Below are 19,875 nucleotides of genomic sequence, written 5' to 3' on the forward strand. Positions count from 1 at the left end.
CCTGTGCAGAGCTGCTTCATCAGCTTCAGATCACCTCTAGGATCAAGCAACTTTACCTCCTTGCACGGCTGTGCTATATCAGTTTTGCTTCCCGGTTCCTCGTGCTCCAGCGCTGCCGAGCCCAGCTGGTGTGGCTCATCTCTCAGCACGGCTGTGCTACAACAGTTTTGCTTTTACTTTCACTTTGCCTCCAGCACGGCTGTGCTGTAAGAGGAGCAGATCAGCTAAAGGAGCAGGAACGATTTCTTTGATTACATCATTGGGTAAAGTACAAAAATTTTGCGGCTTATAGGCAAAATGTTGAGAATATTAATGGTAATTTTGTGCTGCTAAGGTCGGGAAGGTATGCTCACCCCCCTCCCCCCTTTTGCATTGAGCTGGCTCTGCATTACCAGTACTTTATTTAATGAAAAGGTTTTGAATGCATGGCTGCTTCTGCCTGGAATGTTATTTTATTTAAGGAAATGCCTTAGCACATGGCTGGTTATATATATTTTAACTATTATATATTTAGTGAAACGCCAAGGACACATGGCCACACTTTACCTGTTATTATATATATATTTTATGAACTCACGGCTGGCTTTCAGCACAATGCTTGCTCTGCATTACTGGTTGCTGTATTTATTGAAAGGGCAGCGAGTGCAGGGCTGGTTATCATTCACTTGTAGCCTTTTAAGAAACGCCATTGAAGGGGTCTGCACATGGTGAATGTATAGGTGGTTAGAGCACATGGCTGGCAGTAGCAGGCTTGGTAGCTCAGTGGTTAGAGCACTGGTCTTGTAGGCTTGCTTTACTTTAAAATCGACGTTTTCTATGTATTGCTTTACCCCTCACTCTCTAAATTGCTAGGAAGTGGGCAGGCTTCATGTCTGCCATGCTACCTCAACAACCTGTGGATGTGCTTTGTTATACCTAAGTAATCTGACCAATTAAAAAGTAGCCAGCATCCCCGTAGTTGGGAATTCTGATGATAAGAACATAAGAAATTGCCATGCTGGGTCAGACCAAGGGTCCATCAAGCCCAGCATCCTGTTTCCAACAGAGGCCAAAAACCAAGAACCTGGCAATTACCCAAACACTAAGAAGAACCCATGCTACTGATGCAATGGGGACAGCGGTACGGCATCTGAGTGCTCAACCAGGTTAACAGGATGTTTTTTATATTAATCCTAAAGGTGATATTTAGTATTCGGTTATTATTTAAAGGGACAGCTGTCCCATGTGCACATTTATACTGAATTATAAGGGGTACAGGACCCTCAGCTTGATAGATATGATTTAGGCTGCACTATGCAGCTCTATACAAAGTAAATTAAAATATTAATAAAAGGTCAGCTTACATCTTAGCATGGTATTGTGGTTCTTATTGTAAGGGTTTGCCAGCAGCCATCTTAAAGTAGCACATGGCAGCGGCCATGTTTGGGGGGTCAGCACATGGCAGTGGCCATATTTAGGATCGCCACGGGCATATTTTGACGCCGGTACCGAGATAATCCCAACTGAGAGCCTGGTGGTGTATCAAAAAAAAAAAATTAAGACAAGTAAATTATTAAAGTCTGCTGATCAATTAATTGTGACTTTGTAATACAGTATTTACCAGTACAGAATGGCGCCAGCGAGCCAGTGGTCATCGACCGCAGCTGAGTCCGCGACGCAGCATCAGCCACCCCCTTGAGGCAGACGGGTCAGCAGTGGGGCTGATTGAAGTTCTAAGCCGGCCCCAAAATTCAAAGCCTAGCAGGAAGACCGTAAGGAAGGGAAAACTTCAGAAGCAAATGGGTACTTCCAATCCATCATCACACTCCGCTACAACTCCTCCCAATGTAACAGCAGCAACACCCATTCCTGCAGTTACAGTGACTTAGACCTGTTGCTGTTGGAGGTTAAGGAGCATGCTGCCGCGCATGGCACAGATTGGCTTAGGCAGCGCATGTCAGAGTTTCCCTCTCAGTCTCAGGAGCGCCCACCAAGCGACGAGCCTCAGCAAGATTCCACATTGATCTCCTTTATTCCAAGGAGTTCGTCGGCAGCTTTTCGCAAGAGGAGCACCAGACCATAGCAAGCAGGGGCATTAGTCGGAAAGAGAAAACTATTGCGGCCGGGCCCCACGGTGGCGATGGGGCGCCCACGCTGACATCAGGTTCTGGTACTGCCCTCGGCTCACTGGCTACAGCTTCTACGGCTGCTAGCACTGGGACCACTTCACATGACTTGGGACGAGGTAAGCCCCAGACTTGCGACCCTTTATCGTCATCAGATTGCAGTGATACTGAGAGAGTGTTAGCCAAGTCGCTTTGCTCTCTATTCCATTCTCTTAAAAGAGAGAGGAATGTGAGCCAAGGCAATTCGGCTGCTGTTGTCTGAGGTGCTAATCCGGTAACCGTGCCAGAGATCAGTGGGCAAACAGTTACTGAATCAGGGAGGCTTCAGAGTATGCTGGCCACTCAAGGTATGCCAGCCTCACCTGCTATTCCGGTGACGCACTTACCAGCCAACACTCTGCCAGCCCCAGTTCAACCTATTTTGCCGCCTGTAGATGTAAATCCTCTTTTTTACACACTGCTAATTCGGCGGTGCAAATTCCAACACAGCAGTTGGGGAATGAGGTTTTATGTGGGGTTATGTCCTTAGCTCACAGTGTGCCAGACACAATAAAAGACAAAATATTGAAGAGGGAGTACATTGACATATTTTCCCTCCTTGTTACGGATATGGAAGTGGAACCCGAAAAAACGGGGATCCGCTGAGGCCAAAGGTTGCCAAGAACATCCTAAATTGGACCAGGGCTTTCCATATTTTTATGTCTGTGATTGTGGAACATGAGCCTGCACATGCTCCCTTTCTCATAAGATACATGGACACCATCTTGACAGCACAAAGGAGGGGAGGGTGAGCCTGGCTTAATTATGACATTCGTTTTAGTAAAAGCAAGGCCCATAACCCCGCCGTCTCTTGGCAACGCAGGTTGATTGACCTTTGGCTAGATGAGATGACCCTACAGAAGTCCTCATGGGCGGAGAGAGCGGGTACATCATACAGTCATCCGAGGGAGAGGGGCCTATATCAAAGGGATAGATTTTCCTTTCAAGGTTCGGGGAGGCGGGACACATGCAGGCAGTTCAATGCTGGCCACTGCACATGGAAAAATTGCAAATTCAGGCACACTTGCTCCACATGCGGTTTTGGCGCCCATCCAGCCACTCAGTGCCGTACCTCCAGGGATCAAAGGCAATTTCCTCAGCAGCAGGTGGGACGCTCGCCTGATTTCGTGAGCCCCAACCCTGGTTCGCGTTGAGGCAATGCGCCTGTGGCTGGATCGCTATCCCTACCAAACCGAAGCGGAGCAAATTTATGCTGGTTTCCTGTATGGCTTCCGAATCCCTATTCAATCTATACCCCCTTTAGCGTTAGACTGGCCCCCCCCCCCCCCCCCCCCCCCCGAGCAATGCATGATCACTGGCGATGCATGAGGAGAAGGCGGATAAAGTTCAGGCGGAATTGGCGCTAGGTAGGATAGCGGGCCCGTTCCCTTATCCACCTTTTCCAAATCTAGTAATATCTCCTCTGGGCATGGTACCCAAGAAAGAGCCAGGCCATTTCCGGCTCATACACAACCTGTCTTTTCCGCCGGGTAATTCGGTTAACGACCAAATCGACCCCCATTTGTGTGCGGTGTCATACTCCTCCTTCGACTCTGCAATCCAGCTGATCAAAGATGCAGGGCCCTGCGTGCACATGGCTAAGGTGGACATAGTCAGCATTCCGCCTTCTGCCGGTGCACCCAGACTCCTTCCACCTTCTGGGTTTTCAATTCAAGGGGCAGTATTATTTTGACCGCTGCATTCCAATGGGCTGTTCAATTTCCTGTGCATTGTTCGAATTGTTTAGTTCCTTCTTGCATTGGGTAATCGAACAGCAGTCGGAGAGAAAGCAAATAGTACACTACCTTGATGATTTCCTATTGGTAGGGAGGGACAGCGCAGGCTGCCATAACCTACTGGCCATCGCTCAAGAGGTGGCCAGGCATTTTGGCGCCCCTTAGCACAAGAAAAAACAGAAGGTCCAGCTACCACAATTACCTTCCTCGGTATCGAACTGGATGCCCAGGCCCATCAGTCTAGGTTACCTACTGAAACAATTTTTAATCTCAGGGAGACAATCTTGGAGATGCGCAGCCTCAGGAAAGCCACCTTGAGGCAGTTCCAGTCATTGATCGGATTGCTTACCTTTGCGTCAAGAGTAATTCCTATGGGCAGGGCCTTTTTACGCAGGTTATCACTTGTTACAGCGGGGGTTCGGAAAAAACACCACCGTATAAGGGTCTCCAGGGCAATTAAGAGTGACCTGCTGGTGTGGGAGACCTTTCTAACAGAATTTAACGGCGTAGCATTTTGGCAGGACCCCCCAAGGCATAACAGTGAGCTAGAATTATTCACAGATGCGGCAGGAGGTGTTGGTTTCGGGATTTATTTCCAGGGAGCTTGGTGCGCCGCGCGGTGGCCGCAATCGTGGCACCAGCACAAAGTCACCAAAGATCTAACCTTCCTTGAAATATTCCCAATTGTGGTTGCCCTTGTCATCTGGGGGGAGTCCCTTGTAGGATCTCACATAATTTTCAGATCCGATAACATGGCTGCGGTGCAAGTCATTAATGCTCTGTCTGCACACACTTTTGAATCAAATGCCCTCATCCGGCATTTGGTGCTCATGTGCTTGCGTTTCAATATCATATTTAGAGCAGTCCACGTCCCAGGTAGAATAAATAACATTGCTGACTCTCTCCCACTTACAGTTCTCGACATTCCACAGACTAGCGGTGTGGCTACTTGGCCCTCTGAACTTTGGAACATGATCCTGGGGTCTTTGTCTGTGAACACTTGTAAGAGCTATCTCCTGGTGCTTCAGGAGATACTGAGATTCCTGGGGAAGGAATCCCCTGAAGAAATAGTGGCCATTGCCTGTTTCCACGTTGCTTGCATTTGTAATGCATTGCAAGAGACAAGGAAAGTCCAGGACAGCGGAATTTCCTTGTCTCTTGCAGAGAAGTCTAGGCTTCAGGGAAACCCCTAAAGTCTAGACTTTCCTCTAGGCTTCAGGGGTTTCCCAGTTGCTCCGCATTATTTCCTATTAAAAGAGCCATGTTGGGTTGGGCCAGGGAGAGCCCCCCGGGAAGGGACGGCAGAAAACCTATTACCATCCAGATCCTCAGGAACATACTCAAATGCCTGGCAGACGTTTGTAGCAATGAAGCGGAATCGCTTTTATTCAAATGTGCATTCTCCCTGGCTTTTTATGCAGCCCTGAGAGATAGTGAGCTGGCAGCTCACGCTAAGCACAGACATTCAACAGCATGCCTGCAATGGGAGGATACAAAGCTGGAAGGGAAAAAATTGATCCTGCGCGTCCCTAGGTCCAAAACAGACCAGCTGGGAGCGGGAGCATATATCGCCCTCCACGAATGGCAGGGGGAGACCACGTGCCCTGTTCGCTGCACGAGATCATACTTGCAGATTCAGCGTTCAACATGCGGAGGCCCTCTGTTGGTGCATTCGTCTGGGTTTCCTCTGACTAGATACCAGTTTGCTCGGGTATTGCATTTGGCGTTAACATCCCTGGGTATGAGCACGGTGGGCTACTCGTCGCACTCCTTCCGCATAGGAGCGGCGACGGCAGCAGCTGGCCTGGGTCTGCAAGACAGTGAAGTCATGGCCATTGGCAGATGGGGGTCAGGGAGGTTTAGATCATATGTGAGGCCACCGGGTTACTTTGCGGTTAAGGGGCAGTCATGATCATTGTACATCCACCGCTTCACATCTTTTTCTTCTCTTGCTTCTTATGCGCAGACCATTGTGGGAGGCTGTCATTCGCATGGATCTTCGGGCACGCTTATGTGCGTTGGGCACATAAGCGGGCCCAGCAGCGCCCGACAGGGGAGCATCTAGGGATGGCAAAGCAGCGAATGGCATTGATTTGGAGAGGAATTTCAGGGATGGTATGGGACCAGCTATTACCGACTGTTTTGGAACTGCGCAATAGCAATCCAGTTACGCCCACAGCCCTCATCATACACCTGGGTGGCAATGATATGCCTCGGACCAAGAGCGTAGCCCTCACACAAAAAATGCAAAAAGACCTCCTGGTATTGCATAACATGTTCCCGCAGTCGGTGATTGTATGGTCCTGCATCACCCCTCGCAGAGTTTGGAGGGGGGAAAGATCTCATGCAGTGGTGGAAAATGCCAGGAAAAAGATCAACAGATGGATGGTTAAATTCATGAGTACCATTGACGGTTTGTCTGTGACGCATGAATTGATAGACGAAAGCCCAGGGATGTTTCAGCACGACGGGGTACATCTATCTGACATAGGTTGGGATATTTTCAACTCCGACCTACAAGATAGTATTCAAGCGGTTGTACGCCTGTTGGCCGCAGCCCGGTTGGGTGGGGGGTCCCCGGTAAGCAGTTCCGCTACTGGGGAACCTTGGCATGGTGACTGGCACAAGCAACACCCCCCCCCCCCCCCCCCCCCGCATTTAGGAGAGTCCAACAGGCGGTTCGGACTGGGCAAGCGGCCTAGCAGAGCCGGCGCAGTCCCTCGACGCTTCAACGGCCGAGAGGGAAGAAGCAAGAGATGCTGAGGTGAGGCGATTAGAACAAACGTTCCCGACTTCCACGGTCGGGTCGACGGACGCTATGGCTTCAACGGCCAGGGGTCAAAGGACAACTCCGCGGCTTATACGGCCAAGGGGTGTGCACCCGCCTCAGCTGATTTTCATACCTTCAACTTTTAGAAGCGTGGGGGGGCCATCGCTAGTCACGAACTTTGTTATGATCAGTTACGCAGTTGTGTATAGTTACAATGATGTTATAGTTATGCTTGCTAATTGCCGTTTGTTCAATGCTTATGGGCTGCGGCCAATTTTATCCAACCAATAAAATCTGCTTTTCGAATGAAGTCATTGCAATTGCGCTGTATGTTGGAAATGGGAGGGGGAGGGGGCCAACGCAGCCTTTACACTGCCCACATTGTGCATGGATTCGTTCTGCCAGAATAGTTGGCCTTCCATCCCTCCCGTATAGTTTCAGGCTGAATGAAGCACATGGGTTGCTCTGGTGAAAACATCTTTGACCCCGACTTTTATTGCTGCTCGTAAATCTCGGAGGCGAGGCGGGAGCTCCCATGGGTGCTGACAAACTTCGAGTCCAGAGAGAAACGATCACTCCAGTTAGGAGGGATTTCCCTTGTTTTAGCTTGCACAATCACCAACACTGCTCATACAGCGATAAGGCGTCGTCCTTCTCTCCCTGACCACTCGGAGGAAGCCCGGGGCAGGGAACGGGGAGAATCGGACAAAGCACAAGAAACGGAGGGAATCCGGGCAAAAAGCGGATCCCAAAGTCGCTCCCTTGTTACTTTTGGCTCGCTCTACGGATCCCTTGCAGGGAGCCGCGCAAGCGTGAAAACCCCCGGCCCGGCTCTGCCTATATTTTGTTGTGCTTATTGGTTGCCTTTAAATCGCGCCCCCTAGTGCCAGCTACCGGTGCTGCAGGAGAGGCGGGCGGGAGGCGGCCCCCGGATCTGAGCTTCAGATACCGGCGCAGAGAGAAAGAGTAGCAGGGAGCGCTGGCTCGGCCGGGGGCCAGGCGGGATGCCGCTCGCAGGGCTTGGATCCGGCTTCCTCCTGGCTGCTGGCCGGAGGGCGTCTCAGGTGAGTGAGCACGCGCCTGACCTGCCGGTTCCCTGGGGGGCACGGCACGTGGTGGGGAAGAAGGAGGGTGAGGGGTGCTGAGCCGCGCAAAGTTTTCTCTTTGAACGAGAAAAAATAATCCTACTAATATTAATGAAGGGCAGCAGTTATAAGCTGTCCGAGCCGGAGTCTTCCCTTGGTTTTCTGCAGTTTATTCGATTGCCTAGGAAGCAGAGAGCAGGGCGCAGGCTGCACCGATCTGTGCCGCTTTTTTTTTTTTTTGTAGCTCAGCATCGAGCTGTTTTCGGGGGAACGAGGCCGGGCTAGAGTTTGTTCAGGAATATGGAGTTAGGAGGAAGTTTCGTTGCTAGAGACCTGCTAAAGTCAGCAAGACGAAGATTTCCAACTGCGTGGTGCTTGGTGGCTCTGCAAAGCTGATGAATCCCCCCGGCCCCCACCCTCTCCGCCAATCCATCAGGGTAAACTAAGGGACTGGCTTGCGGTGCTGGCCAGATTGTGCTCGTTTTACCAGGGCTGCTGATGAATCATCTGCTGCAAGCAGTGAGTAATGGTTTGCATGTCAGAACTCTTTTTATTAGTTCAGAGGAAATCCTGCCCATATGGTGGATTGGGATCGTTCAGTGACTTCCATTGAAATCGTGCTATAAAACAAAACAGCTTTGCTAGATTAGCGTACGTTGAGCTCCTTTGGAAAAGGGTCACCCGCTCTTTGCCATTTGTGTGTGTGGGGGGGGGGGGGTAATTTTCAAAAGGATTTAAGAGCAGAAACTGCACTTTATGTAAATCAATTTTTGAAAATGGTGCGGGGGAGGGGGGTGGGTTATGCCAGGAAAAATGTGTAACTCTACTTAGACTATGGCTGTGTTTGTCGTTCCGGGGGTGGGGAACACATTTACAGCTCTGGAGCAGGTGCAGCTTCCTGGGGTTATGTGCATGGGCGCACTGGCTCGAGTTTCAAAGCAAACAGATGCGCGTAAATGTGATTACCTGTAGACTGCTCAAAATGACTCTCTGTACACATGACACAATTCATGTATAGATTCGTATTGCTCCCCTGTAGCTGTGTCTAACTAGTAGCTTGAAAATTTGGCACAGCATCTTTTTTTTTTTTTAGTTCTTGTGTTTATGCAAGTCCAGTTTAAGCTGGAGCTGTCCACAGAAATCCTTCCTGTTAGAGGAGAAGCTGTACAGTGACCTGTGCTGCAGTGTTGATGGGGATTTTATGGACATAGCTCCCGGGCTTGCCTGAGGTGATCACATTTGTGAATGTATGTTTACTGGTCAGTTACGGAACTTGTGCAATTTGTTGTTGGGGCAGAAAACAGAGAATGAAAGCCAAAAAAAAAAAAAGGCTCATCTGTTAACACAGACCCGGCAGCGTTTCCTGAAATCTGCTCACTCTATAGCAGCAGCCAAATTGATGATTTAAAAACGGAACACACCGTTCTTCAGTATTTAGTTTCCACAACTTGATTATTTTAACTTTCTGTAACTTTAACCTGCAGTGTGAATTTTTTTAGAGATTGTTGTGTTTGTGGTTGATAACTTTGGAGTAAAGGTAGATAACAATCCAGGGCTTTGTTCCTCTCTTCCCTGGAGTATTTTTTTCAATATGAAACAAAATGCAACATGTTAGAACATCTGAGTGCCTTCAGCAGGGTCTTAGCTTGCATTTATGTAGTCATTTCAGTACCTGCATGGAAAGTAGGCCAATGTTTTTAATACATCAGTTCACGTCATTTAGGGGTTTCCGATTAGTCCTTTAAAACGGGTAGCTGCAACCATAGTATCTCTCTTTTTTCATCTTGACCCCTATTACAGACCAAACTTTTTTTTACTGTAGGGGACCATTTACTGGTAAATGGTCACTTCAAGGTCACTAGGTCAAAACCAGAGACTGAAAGCTTAGTAATATCGGAATATAAAAATCAGATAAAATAAATAAAAGGTATCCCTGTCACACACACACATACACACACAAAAAAATAACAATTTGACACTGACGTCACTGTTGGCGTTCACAGCAGAGAAACCAAAGAATATACAGGTATAGAGAATTAGTATTTCAGCCCCTGGGATGATTTTTTTTTTTTTTGTGTTGTACTATACACTTTTATACATTAAGGGGCGGATTTTCAGACTCCGCGAATAGGCCTACTTTTGTTTGCGCTCCAGGCGCAAACAAAAGTACGCTGGATTTTAGTAGATACGCGCGGCTCCGCGCGTATCTGCTAAAAACCTGGATCGGCGCGCACAAGGCTATCTATTTTGTATAGCCGGCGCGCGCCAAGCCGCACAGCCTACCCCCGTTCCCTCCAAGGCCGCTCCGAAATCGGAGCGGCCTTGGAGGGAATCCTCTAACGCCCTCCCCTCACCTTCCCCTCCCTTTCTCTACCTAACCCACCCGCCCGGCCCTGTCTACACCCCCCCGGCCCTGTCTACACCCCCCCCCCTTACCTTTCTCCGGGGATTTACGCCTCCTGGAGGGAGAAGTAAATCCCCGCGCGCGAGCGGGCCTCCTGCGCGCGGGGCCACGACCTGGGGGCGGGTACGGAGGGCGCGGCCACGCCCCCGGACCGCCCTGGGCCGTAGCCACGCCCCTATACCCGCCCCAAAACTATGCCAACACGCCCCCGAAACGCCGCGACGACTGGGCACGCCCCCGACACGCCCCCCTCGGAGAACCCCGGGACTTACTCGAGTCCCGGGGCTCTGCGCGCGCCGGTAGGCCTATGTAAAATAGGCTCACCGGCGCGCAGGGCCCTGTTCGCCTAAATCCGCCCGGTTTTGGGCGGATTTAGGCGAGCAGGGCTCTGAAAATCCGCCCCTAAGTAATTTACAAGTGGCAACGTCCAAGAATCAAGCCAAGTTCTCCCCTCTCCATCCCCATTTGTCTGTGTCCTCTCCTGCCCCCTTTTTCACCTCTCTCCCCCTCACAGGGCTTCTTCTCCTGACTTACTCTTCTCCCTCCCGCACTCCCAGAGTTTCTGCATTGCTCTTAAGCTCTTTCAGGCCGATGCAGTATCAGTGCGTGGAACACGGACGCTCATGATTGAGCGCCCACTCCCTTAACACGTGCTGATATTGCATCGGCCTGTTTGTTTGCGTCTGCAAAGCAAGAGCAAGCTCCTTAGTGCATAGACAGATACACATCTTTGGTATGCATCCTGTTCTGTGCTATTGCATATCCTGGGTAGTGCGGTTAAACTATTTAATGCTCACCTTGGCATTGCTTCTGCACTTATTAAATGTTCAGACAACTTGAGATTGGTATTCAGCTGGATAACTCGCAAGTTATCTGGCTAAATGCAGACTTCAAAATTGCTGGTACGTATCTGGCTAACTCTTAGCCAGTTAAGTAATGGGCATTGCGGGGACAAGTCGGCCAAGAAACTTTAATCTGGCCAACTCCGATATTAAGTTAAATCAGCTATCTCTAAACATTCCCTGAAGCAGCTCTAAAGTTATACAGGAATGTGTTCTCGGATAACATTTTAGCCTTAACTGGCTATATTCAAAAGAACATAGCTGGTTAAGTGGCACTACTGAGTTAAAAACAAAAAAAAAAAAAGACAACCTCGTGGCCCTAGCAGCTTGAATCGCAGCCCCTTCAGCTAAGTTGTAAATCATGGGCCCTATTGGACTGACTACCGGCTGAATGTAACCATTCCAAGAATGAGCCCTTCCTTTGCCTCTCTCCCGGTACCTTTGCCAGTCCGTCTTTTATTTTCTTTCCCCAGAAGTTTACCCGTGTTTATTACAAGAACAAAAATATTTACCCAGAAAAATGGCAAGTCCTTTCTTCTACTGCTTTTTTTTTTTTTTCCTGTTTTTGTAATAGACTGAAATACAATAAAAAAAAAAAATCAACTGAAGGCAAAGATCTCTACTCCTGGGTTCTGCAGGTCCTGTGCGTGTTACAGAGCAGCAGTATTACCCAAAAAAAAAATGTTTATAATCCAGTTTGCAGTTAAAAGAAAATCTTCACAATTCTTTTTTTTCTATTTTGACTTGAATATCTTCTGAGAATTATAATAATATGGGCAGCCAGGACTAATGGCCCCTCTCCCTCAGCTCCATACAAATAACAGTTACCAAATGAATACTCTGACACGGCAATTGGAAGTCAAAGAAGGCCACAGCTTTATTAGTCATTCAATCACCAGAGCCAACAAATCAGCACAAATACCCACCCCCAGCAAGATGATCCCTTCACAGGCCACCAAACCTGTAGTGACCACAGCCCAGCAAGGGGTCCCAACCCTGTGGCTGAACCCAGTCACATGCAACTAAAAGTACCAGAGTCAGGAGAGCCCGCCATCTAGCGGATTCCTTGCTCTCAACCCCGCCCCCAAAAGAATCATGGCTCTGGTAACTCCGCCAAACCCCCCCCCCCCCCCCAGCTGTGACAAACCATAACAATGCCCCAGAGGAAAGGGAGGAGAGCAGGAAGGCCACTAAACACTGGGAACTCTCCGCCCCTCTGATTCCCCCAGCCTAACCTAGACGTCGCCTGCCTGGTGCCCATATTATCACGGCTTTTGAGACTGGGCTCCTCCAGCCCTTCCATTGTGTTGACGGTTTGAAAGCTTAGTCCTGGGGGAATTCTGCGCTACTGCGGAGTGCAGAATTCCCCCCTCCCCCATGCAGAATTGCCAGAAAATGGCAGAGGAGACCCCGGCATGCCACGAACGGAGTGCACCGTTTGCAGTGAAGATGAAGGCCGCCGGGTGCCTCAGGACGCACTCCACTCGCGGCAAAGATGAATGCCCCAGTGAGCCTGAATGTATGTAGAGAATTGTGGGTGTGCGTGTGAGGAGGGGGTGTGAGGGAGTGGAGGGGAAGGAAGTGTGAGGAGGGGAGGGCTGAGCAGGAGGGTGTGAAAGAGACTAGGGAGAGTAAGCGGGGGGGGGGGGTTGTTGAGTGTGGGTTTCAGAGAGAGGGAGCCTATATGAGGAGATTGTGAAGGAGTGTGTATGTGTGAGAGAGATTGGGAGCTGGTATGTATGATAAAGGGATCATGTGTATGTGAGGGTGCTAGCCTGTGTGAGGGTGGATGCGTGAGAAAGCAAGGGAGCTTGTGAGTGTGCATGCAAGAGAGGGACCTTGTATGTGGGGATGTGTGTGTTTGTGCAAGAGAGTGAGGGAGCCTGTATGAGGGTGTGTGTATGTGTATTAGAGAGAGGGAGGAACAGAGGGAGCCTGTGTGAGGGGCAGTACTGAGAATGGGGTCAAACTCTGGAAGTGATAGAGTGGAAGGGTTTGAGCCTAGAGGTGAAGGGGTGAGATATTGGCAGGTGGAGGAGTTGGGGCCTGAGAGGGCAAAGTGGTCAGGGGAGTAGGGAAAGAGAGTGGGAGGGACACTCTTACAGTGAATTTCTAGGGAAATTCAGCATCTTTAACTTTTTTCTGTATTAATTTAAAATGTAATTGCTTAAGGACAGTCATGTAACTTGTTTTTTTTACCAATATAAAACTTGCAGAATTTTAAGTTTTTGTGCACAGAATTTATATTGACCGGGCGAGCAGGCCTTGTGCGCTCTGGCACACACTAATGTGGCGCCAGGCTCTTTCCCGGCGCGTGAGCTGACCTCATAAGGAGGTAAGAGTCGGCCCCCTGGGCAGAGCGTTGCTTTGCGCGCCCCCATTGCCTGGCTCCCTCTAGTAACCGGCCAGAGTTGTATTTTGAATTTGGGAGCTTCGTGCTCCTATTGGTGGTCAGCTGATGAGATGGCAGCAAGGGGAGGAGTCGAGGGTCGGTTCTGCCGTGCTCTCCCTTTCCCTTGCAGCTTTTTTTTCTGCCGTCTCGACTGGTGTTCCCTCCCGCCCTCCCTAGTTCCTAAATTTGTGTGTATAGGAGAAGTTTGTTGCAGCTGTGGGGGAGGGGGGGGCGCAGCCTTGGGCTGGTTGATGGGACGGCTTGGCAGGTGCCAAGTGGAAGTCACAAAAGGGCACAGCTGGGTTCAGTTGTCCCTGCAGGACTCCTTGTTGGATGATGGCGGGGGTCGAGGGTTTCAACCCGTTGCTGGTGGCGGCTGGAGGTGTGTGTGTGTGTGTGTGTGTGTGTGTGTGTTGACCATTGCTGGAATCCCTAGGCTGGTGACCTAGTGGCGATCATCTTGCTGGGAGGCGGCGGATGGTCTCTATGGAGTTCCTAATGGGGGGTGATACAGTTTGGCTCAGGCACTGCTGGTTGGTAAAAATAAAGCTGCGGCCTTGTTGATTCCAATTTGGTTGTGCTGTATTTATTGTGTAATTTGTGAAGGGTGAGGGTGGATGGAAGAGATGGTTCTGGCTGCCCACATTATTATTTTTTTTTTTTGCGCAGAATTCCCCCAGGAGTAAAAGCTCCTCCTCAATTGCTTCCTGCATTATAACCAAAGCAATTTGTGGGTGCCGCTGTACTGATCTTTATCAGAACACCATACAGCCATTGCAGCAAGGGATGTGCTCAAAAAGCTGAAGGGAAGCATGGTTATGTGCATACGTTTTTTGTTTTTTTCAATGCCAGAAAAGTATTACGATATGTGGGTGCAAAAAATAAAAGCTAGCAAAGCAATTTAGTGGAAAAATAGGTGAGTTGATATTTTTGAAAATGCTAGCTTGTACCTTTACCACTTTTGTTACTGGCAGAATGCATGAGCTTGTTTGCTGTTCTTCTCTGTGGGCTTCCTCCATGCCTTGCCCTTGGGTTGCATCTCGGTTCCTTTCAGACATTTTATGCTCTTAACCTGAGCCTCGCTAACATTTCAAGCACACGGAATGACCCCCCTGTTTGAAGGCCTGCCTGGTGGCTGGGTGGCAGTGCGGCCCAGCTGCCATACAAAGAGACCCGGGCTTGGATTCCCAGCTCAGGCCCTTCTGTTCCTCAGTCGGCTTAGGATGGTGTGGAGTCTGCGGTCACAGCCCTTGATTGCAGGGCTTTGGAAGGGGCCCTGGCCTGTCCGAGGACTGTCGCTGCAATGTAGGAGAAAAAAAATCCCTGTCTAGTTGTGAAGGGAGGGCTCACAGTGAACTGGAAACTCAAAGGAGCAAGAGGACACTGCTGTGTAAAAAAAATAAAATAAAACTGAGAAAACCAAAACTCATTTTGAATTACTCAAATTCCATATTAGATTTCATTTTCTTCATAATGTAATGGTGCTATTGAAATATACAAACACTGTCTATGACTGCTTTGAATAAGGCTATTCAGAGGTCATCATCTGTTCTAATAATGGCTTGAGTTGTTATAGGTGCTATTAGGCCCTTAGTCCCTATTGCAGATATAACTTGTAATAAAGGGCAGTGAAACACTTTGTACATGTCACTCAAGTCAGTATTCTTGTTCTCCTACATTTTTTTATTTAGATCATAAAAACTTTATAATTGTTGAGTATTGCATAATATTTCTGCATGGGTTTTGTTTTGCTAGACAAACAGATGCTGCAGGCTAACTAGAAAATGCTGTAGTATCAAAAAGAACTGGGCTACAGGAACTATGTTTAGAATCAACAAGGTCGTACTAGCAGTGTAACTAGTTGCAGGCCCATTAGTAAACAAAGTGAGGATGAATTTACATGCAGATAGCGAGCGAATCTACGTATGGCCATTCAGATTGGTTTTCTACTATAAACAATCATACAGATTTCGACCATTATGCAACCTAGTTTAGAGGTGGAAAGAAATTTGTGAAAAATCCTCTAACATCTTATTATCAATGAAATAATTTGAGAGAGAGATTTATACTGATGCTCTGCGTAGCATTCTGCTAGTCTCTCGCTGCATAAGGCCTTATTATATGATGCTGTAGCATTTAATATAGAAGCTTTTCTCCACAGCTGTTGGCTCTAAGCATCTATTTCAGTGAACCACATCAGTCATCCAAATTTTTGTGGACCACCAGAGGGCAAATAGAGAAAAAAAAATAGTAAATATGTGAGATTTGTCAAAACAAATATTTGCTACCATAGATACACCACTTACACTTTCTCCTCCTTTCACAATGACCAATTCACCCTGAAATTTGCATACCTTTTTTAAAATTTACGTCCTGAAGCTCTCTGACCCATTTACTTCCGCTCAAGGCCGGCACTCCTCCAGTCCAGAACTCTGCCATAGACTTCCCAGGGAAGGAGTTTTGACAGTTAAACCTTTGTACACTAGGTAGCATAAAGGAAAGTTACTGTAACAAACACTCTCTTTTATTCTTATCAGGTAGCACTTCAAAAGATTGTTTAACAAATGTTACCTGTTTTTAATTACAGGCTAAAATTTCCCATGCAGAAGCTGCTTTTAAACTCTAATACACCTCTCTTCCCAAAAGGGATTGTAGTGCTCATTTAAGATTAAAAACATTTATCCTAATGTAATGGCTCTCCACACCATCTCTTATCCTATTACTAGCAACAGTAACAAGGAACAGACTTAGTGTTTGGGTAATTGCCAGGTTCTTATGGCCTGGTTTGGCCACTGTTGGAAACAGGATGCTGGGCTTGATGGACCCTTGGTCTGACCCAGTATGGCATTTATGTTAAGTTTTGTATTTTTTTTTCTTCCCTCTTTGGCCCATCATTGTGCTTTAAACATATGCAAAACTATAAAATAGCATCCTACACACTGACAAAGCATGGAAGATATGAGATGTGCATCCTTTGTTCAGTAACTAATGCAAACACCATTATCTATACCTACCTCACTGCGATCCAATTCACTAAACCACTAAAGGCTTTCTCAGGCTCATGTAATTGCCCACAGCTGTGCTTACGGCTCATGAGCACTAATACAGTAGAAACAATCCTAGATTCATTTATTTACACATCATCCCACTGGGTTTGTCCTGTAAGTGTGTATTTGATTCAAGTAACACCTGCTGATTTTTATATATGAATAAGAAAATATATTAAAAATAAAAATTGAGATCTCATGGGAGAGGTGATTACTCAGTTTAAGGTCTTAACACATGTTTTCAGTCAGTACTATATATTTTGTCGTCCCTGTGAGTCCTTTTTCAGTTTGAGATCTACTGTGTTTTTGTTTTGTGTTTTTTCTATTTGAATTAGTATGTAGTGTATTTATAGCTTTTTTTTTTTTTTTTTTTTTTTGTTGTCCATATAATTTTCTAACACCATGAGAAGTTGAAAGCAGGGTACCATGCTAGCTGCTGCTGTTAATCTTCAAGCATCAGACCCTGAGGAAAAAAAGAGCAAATGGTAGCCAGTCTTCTGAAATAATGCTGCTGCACAAGCCACACCCGACAACACCAGAAACCTTTGACACACAGGGTCAGAGGTACTGAAGGGGTTTTCCCATTTTGTCTGTGGGGGATGCTTAGTACATCTGGCCTGAAATGTCATGAGAACAAAATTAATGCAATTAAGAACCAAAAATGGCCCCTATGACCACAGCATGCCCAGCTCAACAGAGGACAATTTGTTCTCTGCACACGGTTTGGTTCTTGACACTCGGATGGAAACTGATCGCAGTGCTCCTGCTTTCACAGAACAGATCTGCAGTGTGAAACAGAGCAGCATCCACATGCAGTTACAGAAGTAGAACTCATCGAGAGAGGGGGCACAAAGAAATAACTCACAAGAAGGGGGAAGAGGATACGCTTTAAAGATAACACTTGTGTTGGGCGTGCTGCTGTATGGAAGATCCCCATTTCAATTGACTAGGGATGCTGCAGAGGCAGCATTCACACACCCCCTGGAGATGGGGAGAGAATTGGTCATCGTGCTAAGGGTGTGACCCCCTGGTGGTTGGGACTTGGAGCTCATGATTCAGGGTTCCTGAAGGATTCCTAGTGCATGGCTCCCGGCCTCAGGACTGTTGATGCAATGACTGGACTTGGAGCAATAGGAGGGCCTATTAATGACTCTGGGATCTTTGCACTATTTTATGATCCCAGTCAGAATCCCAGCACTGTGCTGACAGAGCCAGAAGGCAGACAGGAGGAACTGGTAGGTCAGAAAAAAAAACCCAATACTGCTACTCTTCTGTACGGATTTGTTGATGTCCAACAGTAATGACAAATCATTCCTAATGGTGCATCTTTCATCCAAGAGCAGGAACAAATGTTCAGCAGGCATCTCTGTGGACAATGGCTATGTGTGCAGACTTACATACTTCAACACAGAAGTGTGTGTGGAGGGGGGAGGGGGAAGTAGTCAAGAGAGGTTGCCAGTTAGGTAAAATACATGGGAAAGTAAAATGAGTTGCACAGAATTACTGATTATAGAAACCAATCCAAAGAGTTCAATGGACTTTGATTACCAAGTGTCTACTCATTAGAGGGCACTAGTTTTGTATGTGAAATAGCAGAGTGGGAAGCTGGGTGATAAGGTTCAGTGGACAACCTTCAGGGCATACAATGCACCATTTGGAGTTGAGTGCTGATTTGGTTTCTACCTGAGCTGGTGAGCCATTGACTGGAGCCTTTTTTTTTTTTTTTCCCCACTTCACCAGATTGCTCTCTTTACTTTGTATCCCTACACATTTTCCTTTCCTTCAATACCTCTACCTCATTATGCCTTTCCAGATATTACTCATACATCTTTTTACCTTTTACAAATTGTGGTTTCTTAGTGAATATCCCATTATCTAATCTAACGTATTCATGTTGATGAAAATGTTCTAAATGTTGATATCTCGCTTGGCGCTCTAATTGGAAAAGCATGTAATAAAACGATGAAGAATCACAAAATAAAGGGAGCAGTCTGGTGAAGTAAAAAAGACTCTAGTCAATGGCTCCCCAGCTTGGTTAGAAACCATTCAGCACCCACTCCAAATGCTAGGTTATATGCCCTGAAGATCGTCCGTTAAGAACTTGCCATGCTGGGTCAGATCAAGGGTCCATCAAGCCCAGCATCCTGTTTCCAACAGAGGCCGAACCTGGCAAGTACCCAAACACCAAGAAGAACCCAAGCTACTGATGCAGTTAATAGCAGTGGCTATTCCCTAAGTCAACTTGATTAATAGCTGTTAATGGACTTCACCTCCAAGAACTTATCCAAACCTTTTTTTTAAACCCAGCTATTCTAACTGCACTAACCACATCCTCTGACAGCAAATTCCAGAGCTTAATTGTGCATTGAGTGTGAGAGAATTTTCTCTGATTAGTCTTGAATGGTGGAGTAAGATGCAAGGTAGACCATAAGGTGACATTTTGGATAAAGTGTAGTAAGTTTTTTAGGTATAAGGGAGAACATCATGGGGTACAGAATGAGAACTGCCTTGGTAGTTTCTGCTGCATGTTTACCAGTTTAGGTGCAACAGAGCGCAGCTTGAGGGGCAAGGCATACATTGGTGTCTGCTTCAAAAGCCATGTCTTTAGTAGTGTTCAATTAGAAGGTTGGGACCTAGTCTGATGTCCAGTGGTGGGGGAGCTCTTCAGGATAGGGACCGAGCTACAGAAGGTTCTCTGGTGCTTAAGGTACAGTTCCCTTGGTGTTGGGACAGTTAGGCGGGCTTGGGGTAAAGAACACAGAGTGCGGGATGACATTTTAAGGGTTGAAGTGACAACTGAGTCAGTGATGCATTGCCTCTGGCCTTAAAGGCCATCACCAGGATTTTGAACTTGGTTTAGTAGAATATTGGGAGCCAGGGCATAGATTCTTCCTGTTTGGCAGCAGCTCTTGTTCCCTGTAGTACATCCTAGAAACAGCTTAATATTAATTTTCCATTCTGGTGATTTAGAGGACAAGATATTACATTTGACACAAACCACTTTTTAAGTTGGAAAATCATACCTGGTGCACTTCAAAAAGGAATTACTTTTGAGAATCTTAGATTAAATATCCGCCAGTGCATGGAGGCTGACACTGAAAACCATTTCTTAATTGCACTGGACTGTTTACATATATATATTTTTTTTAAATGGTTAAAACAAAATTACAGGTTTGGTATCCAGGGCCAGCGTACTAAAATATTTGACTTTTTTGTTCTTTATTTCCTAGGCATTGACGGGTAAATACTGATGATGGGCTGGATTTGTTCATCTCTCATTATCCCCTATGATGTCATGTGCTCAAAATTAAATGCTTACATTTTCTGTTTACTGTCAATAAAATAAATCCAAGTGATTCTTTAAGTAGCAGAGCACATACATCATTGGATGAAAGCAGGTGTCTGTCTGCGTGTATGTCAGTCTGAGCTATGCTTGACATGGTGCTTGCTCTATT

General features: G+C 47.1%; 1 protein-coding gene across 4 annotated transcripts in view; it reads left to right on the top strand.

The window, feature by feature from the left end:
- MCUB (mitochondrial calcium uniporter dominant negative beta subunit) overlaps nt 1-19,875 on the top strand; it is a 187,048-nt gene continuing 167,173 nt past the window's right edge. Inside the window, exons 1-2 of one of the 4 annotated variants that reach the window (XM_029596603.1) lie at nt 1-263; nt 1,594-2,224. In XM_029596603.1, coding sequence (XP_029452463.1) covers nt 2,210-2,224 — 15 coding nt within the window. In that variant the 5' untranslated portion in view covers nt 1-263; nt 1,594-2,209. Of the gene's footprint in view, nt 264-1,593; nt 2,225-7,574; nt 7,715-8,016; nt 8,255-19,875 lie in introns of those variants that run through there. The other 3 variants (XM_029596610.1, XM_029596582.1, XM_029596593.1) reach the window with 3 other exon arrangements.

This window comes from Rhinatrema bivittatum, chromosome 1 (genome assembly GCF_901001135.1).
Source record: "Rhinatrema bivittatum chromosome 1, aRhiBiv1.1, whole genome shotgun sequence".
In the NCBI taxonomy this organism is placed as follows: Eukaryota; Metazoa; Chordata; class Amphibia; order Gymnophiona; family Rhinatrematidae; genus Rhinatrema; species Rhinatrema bivittatum.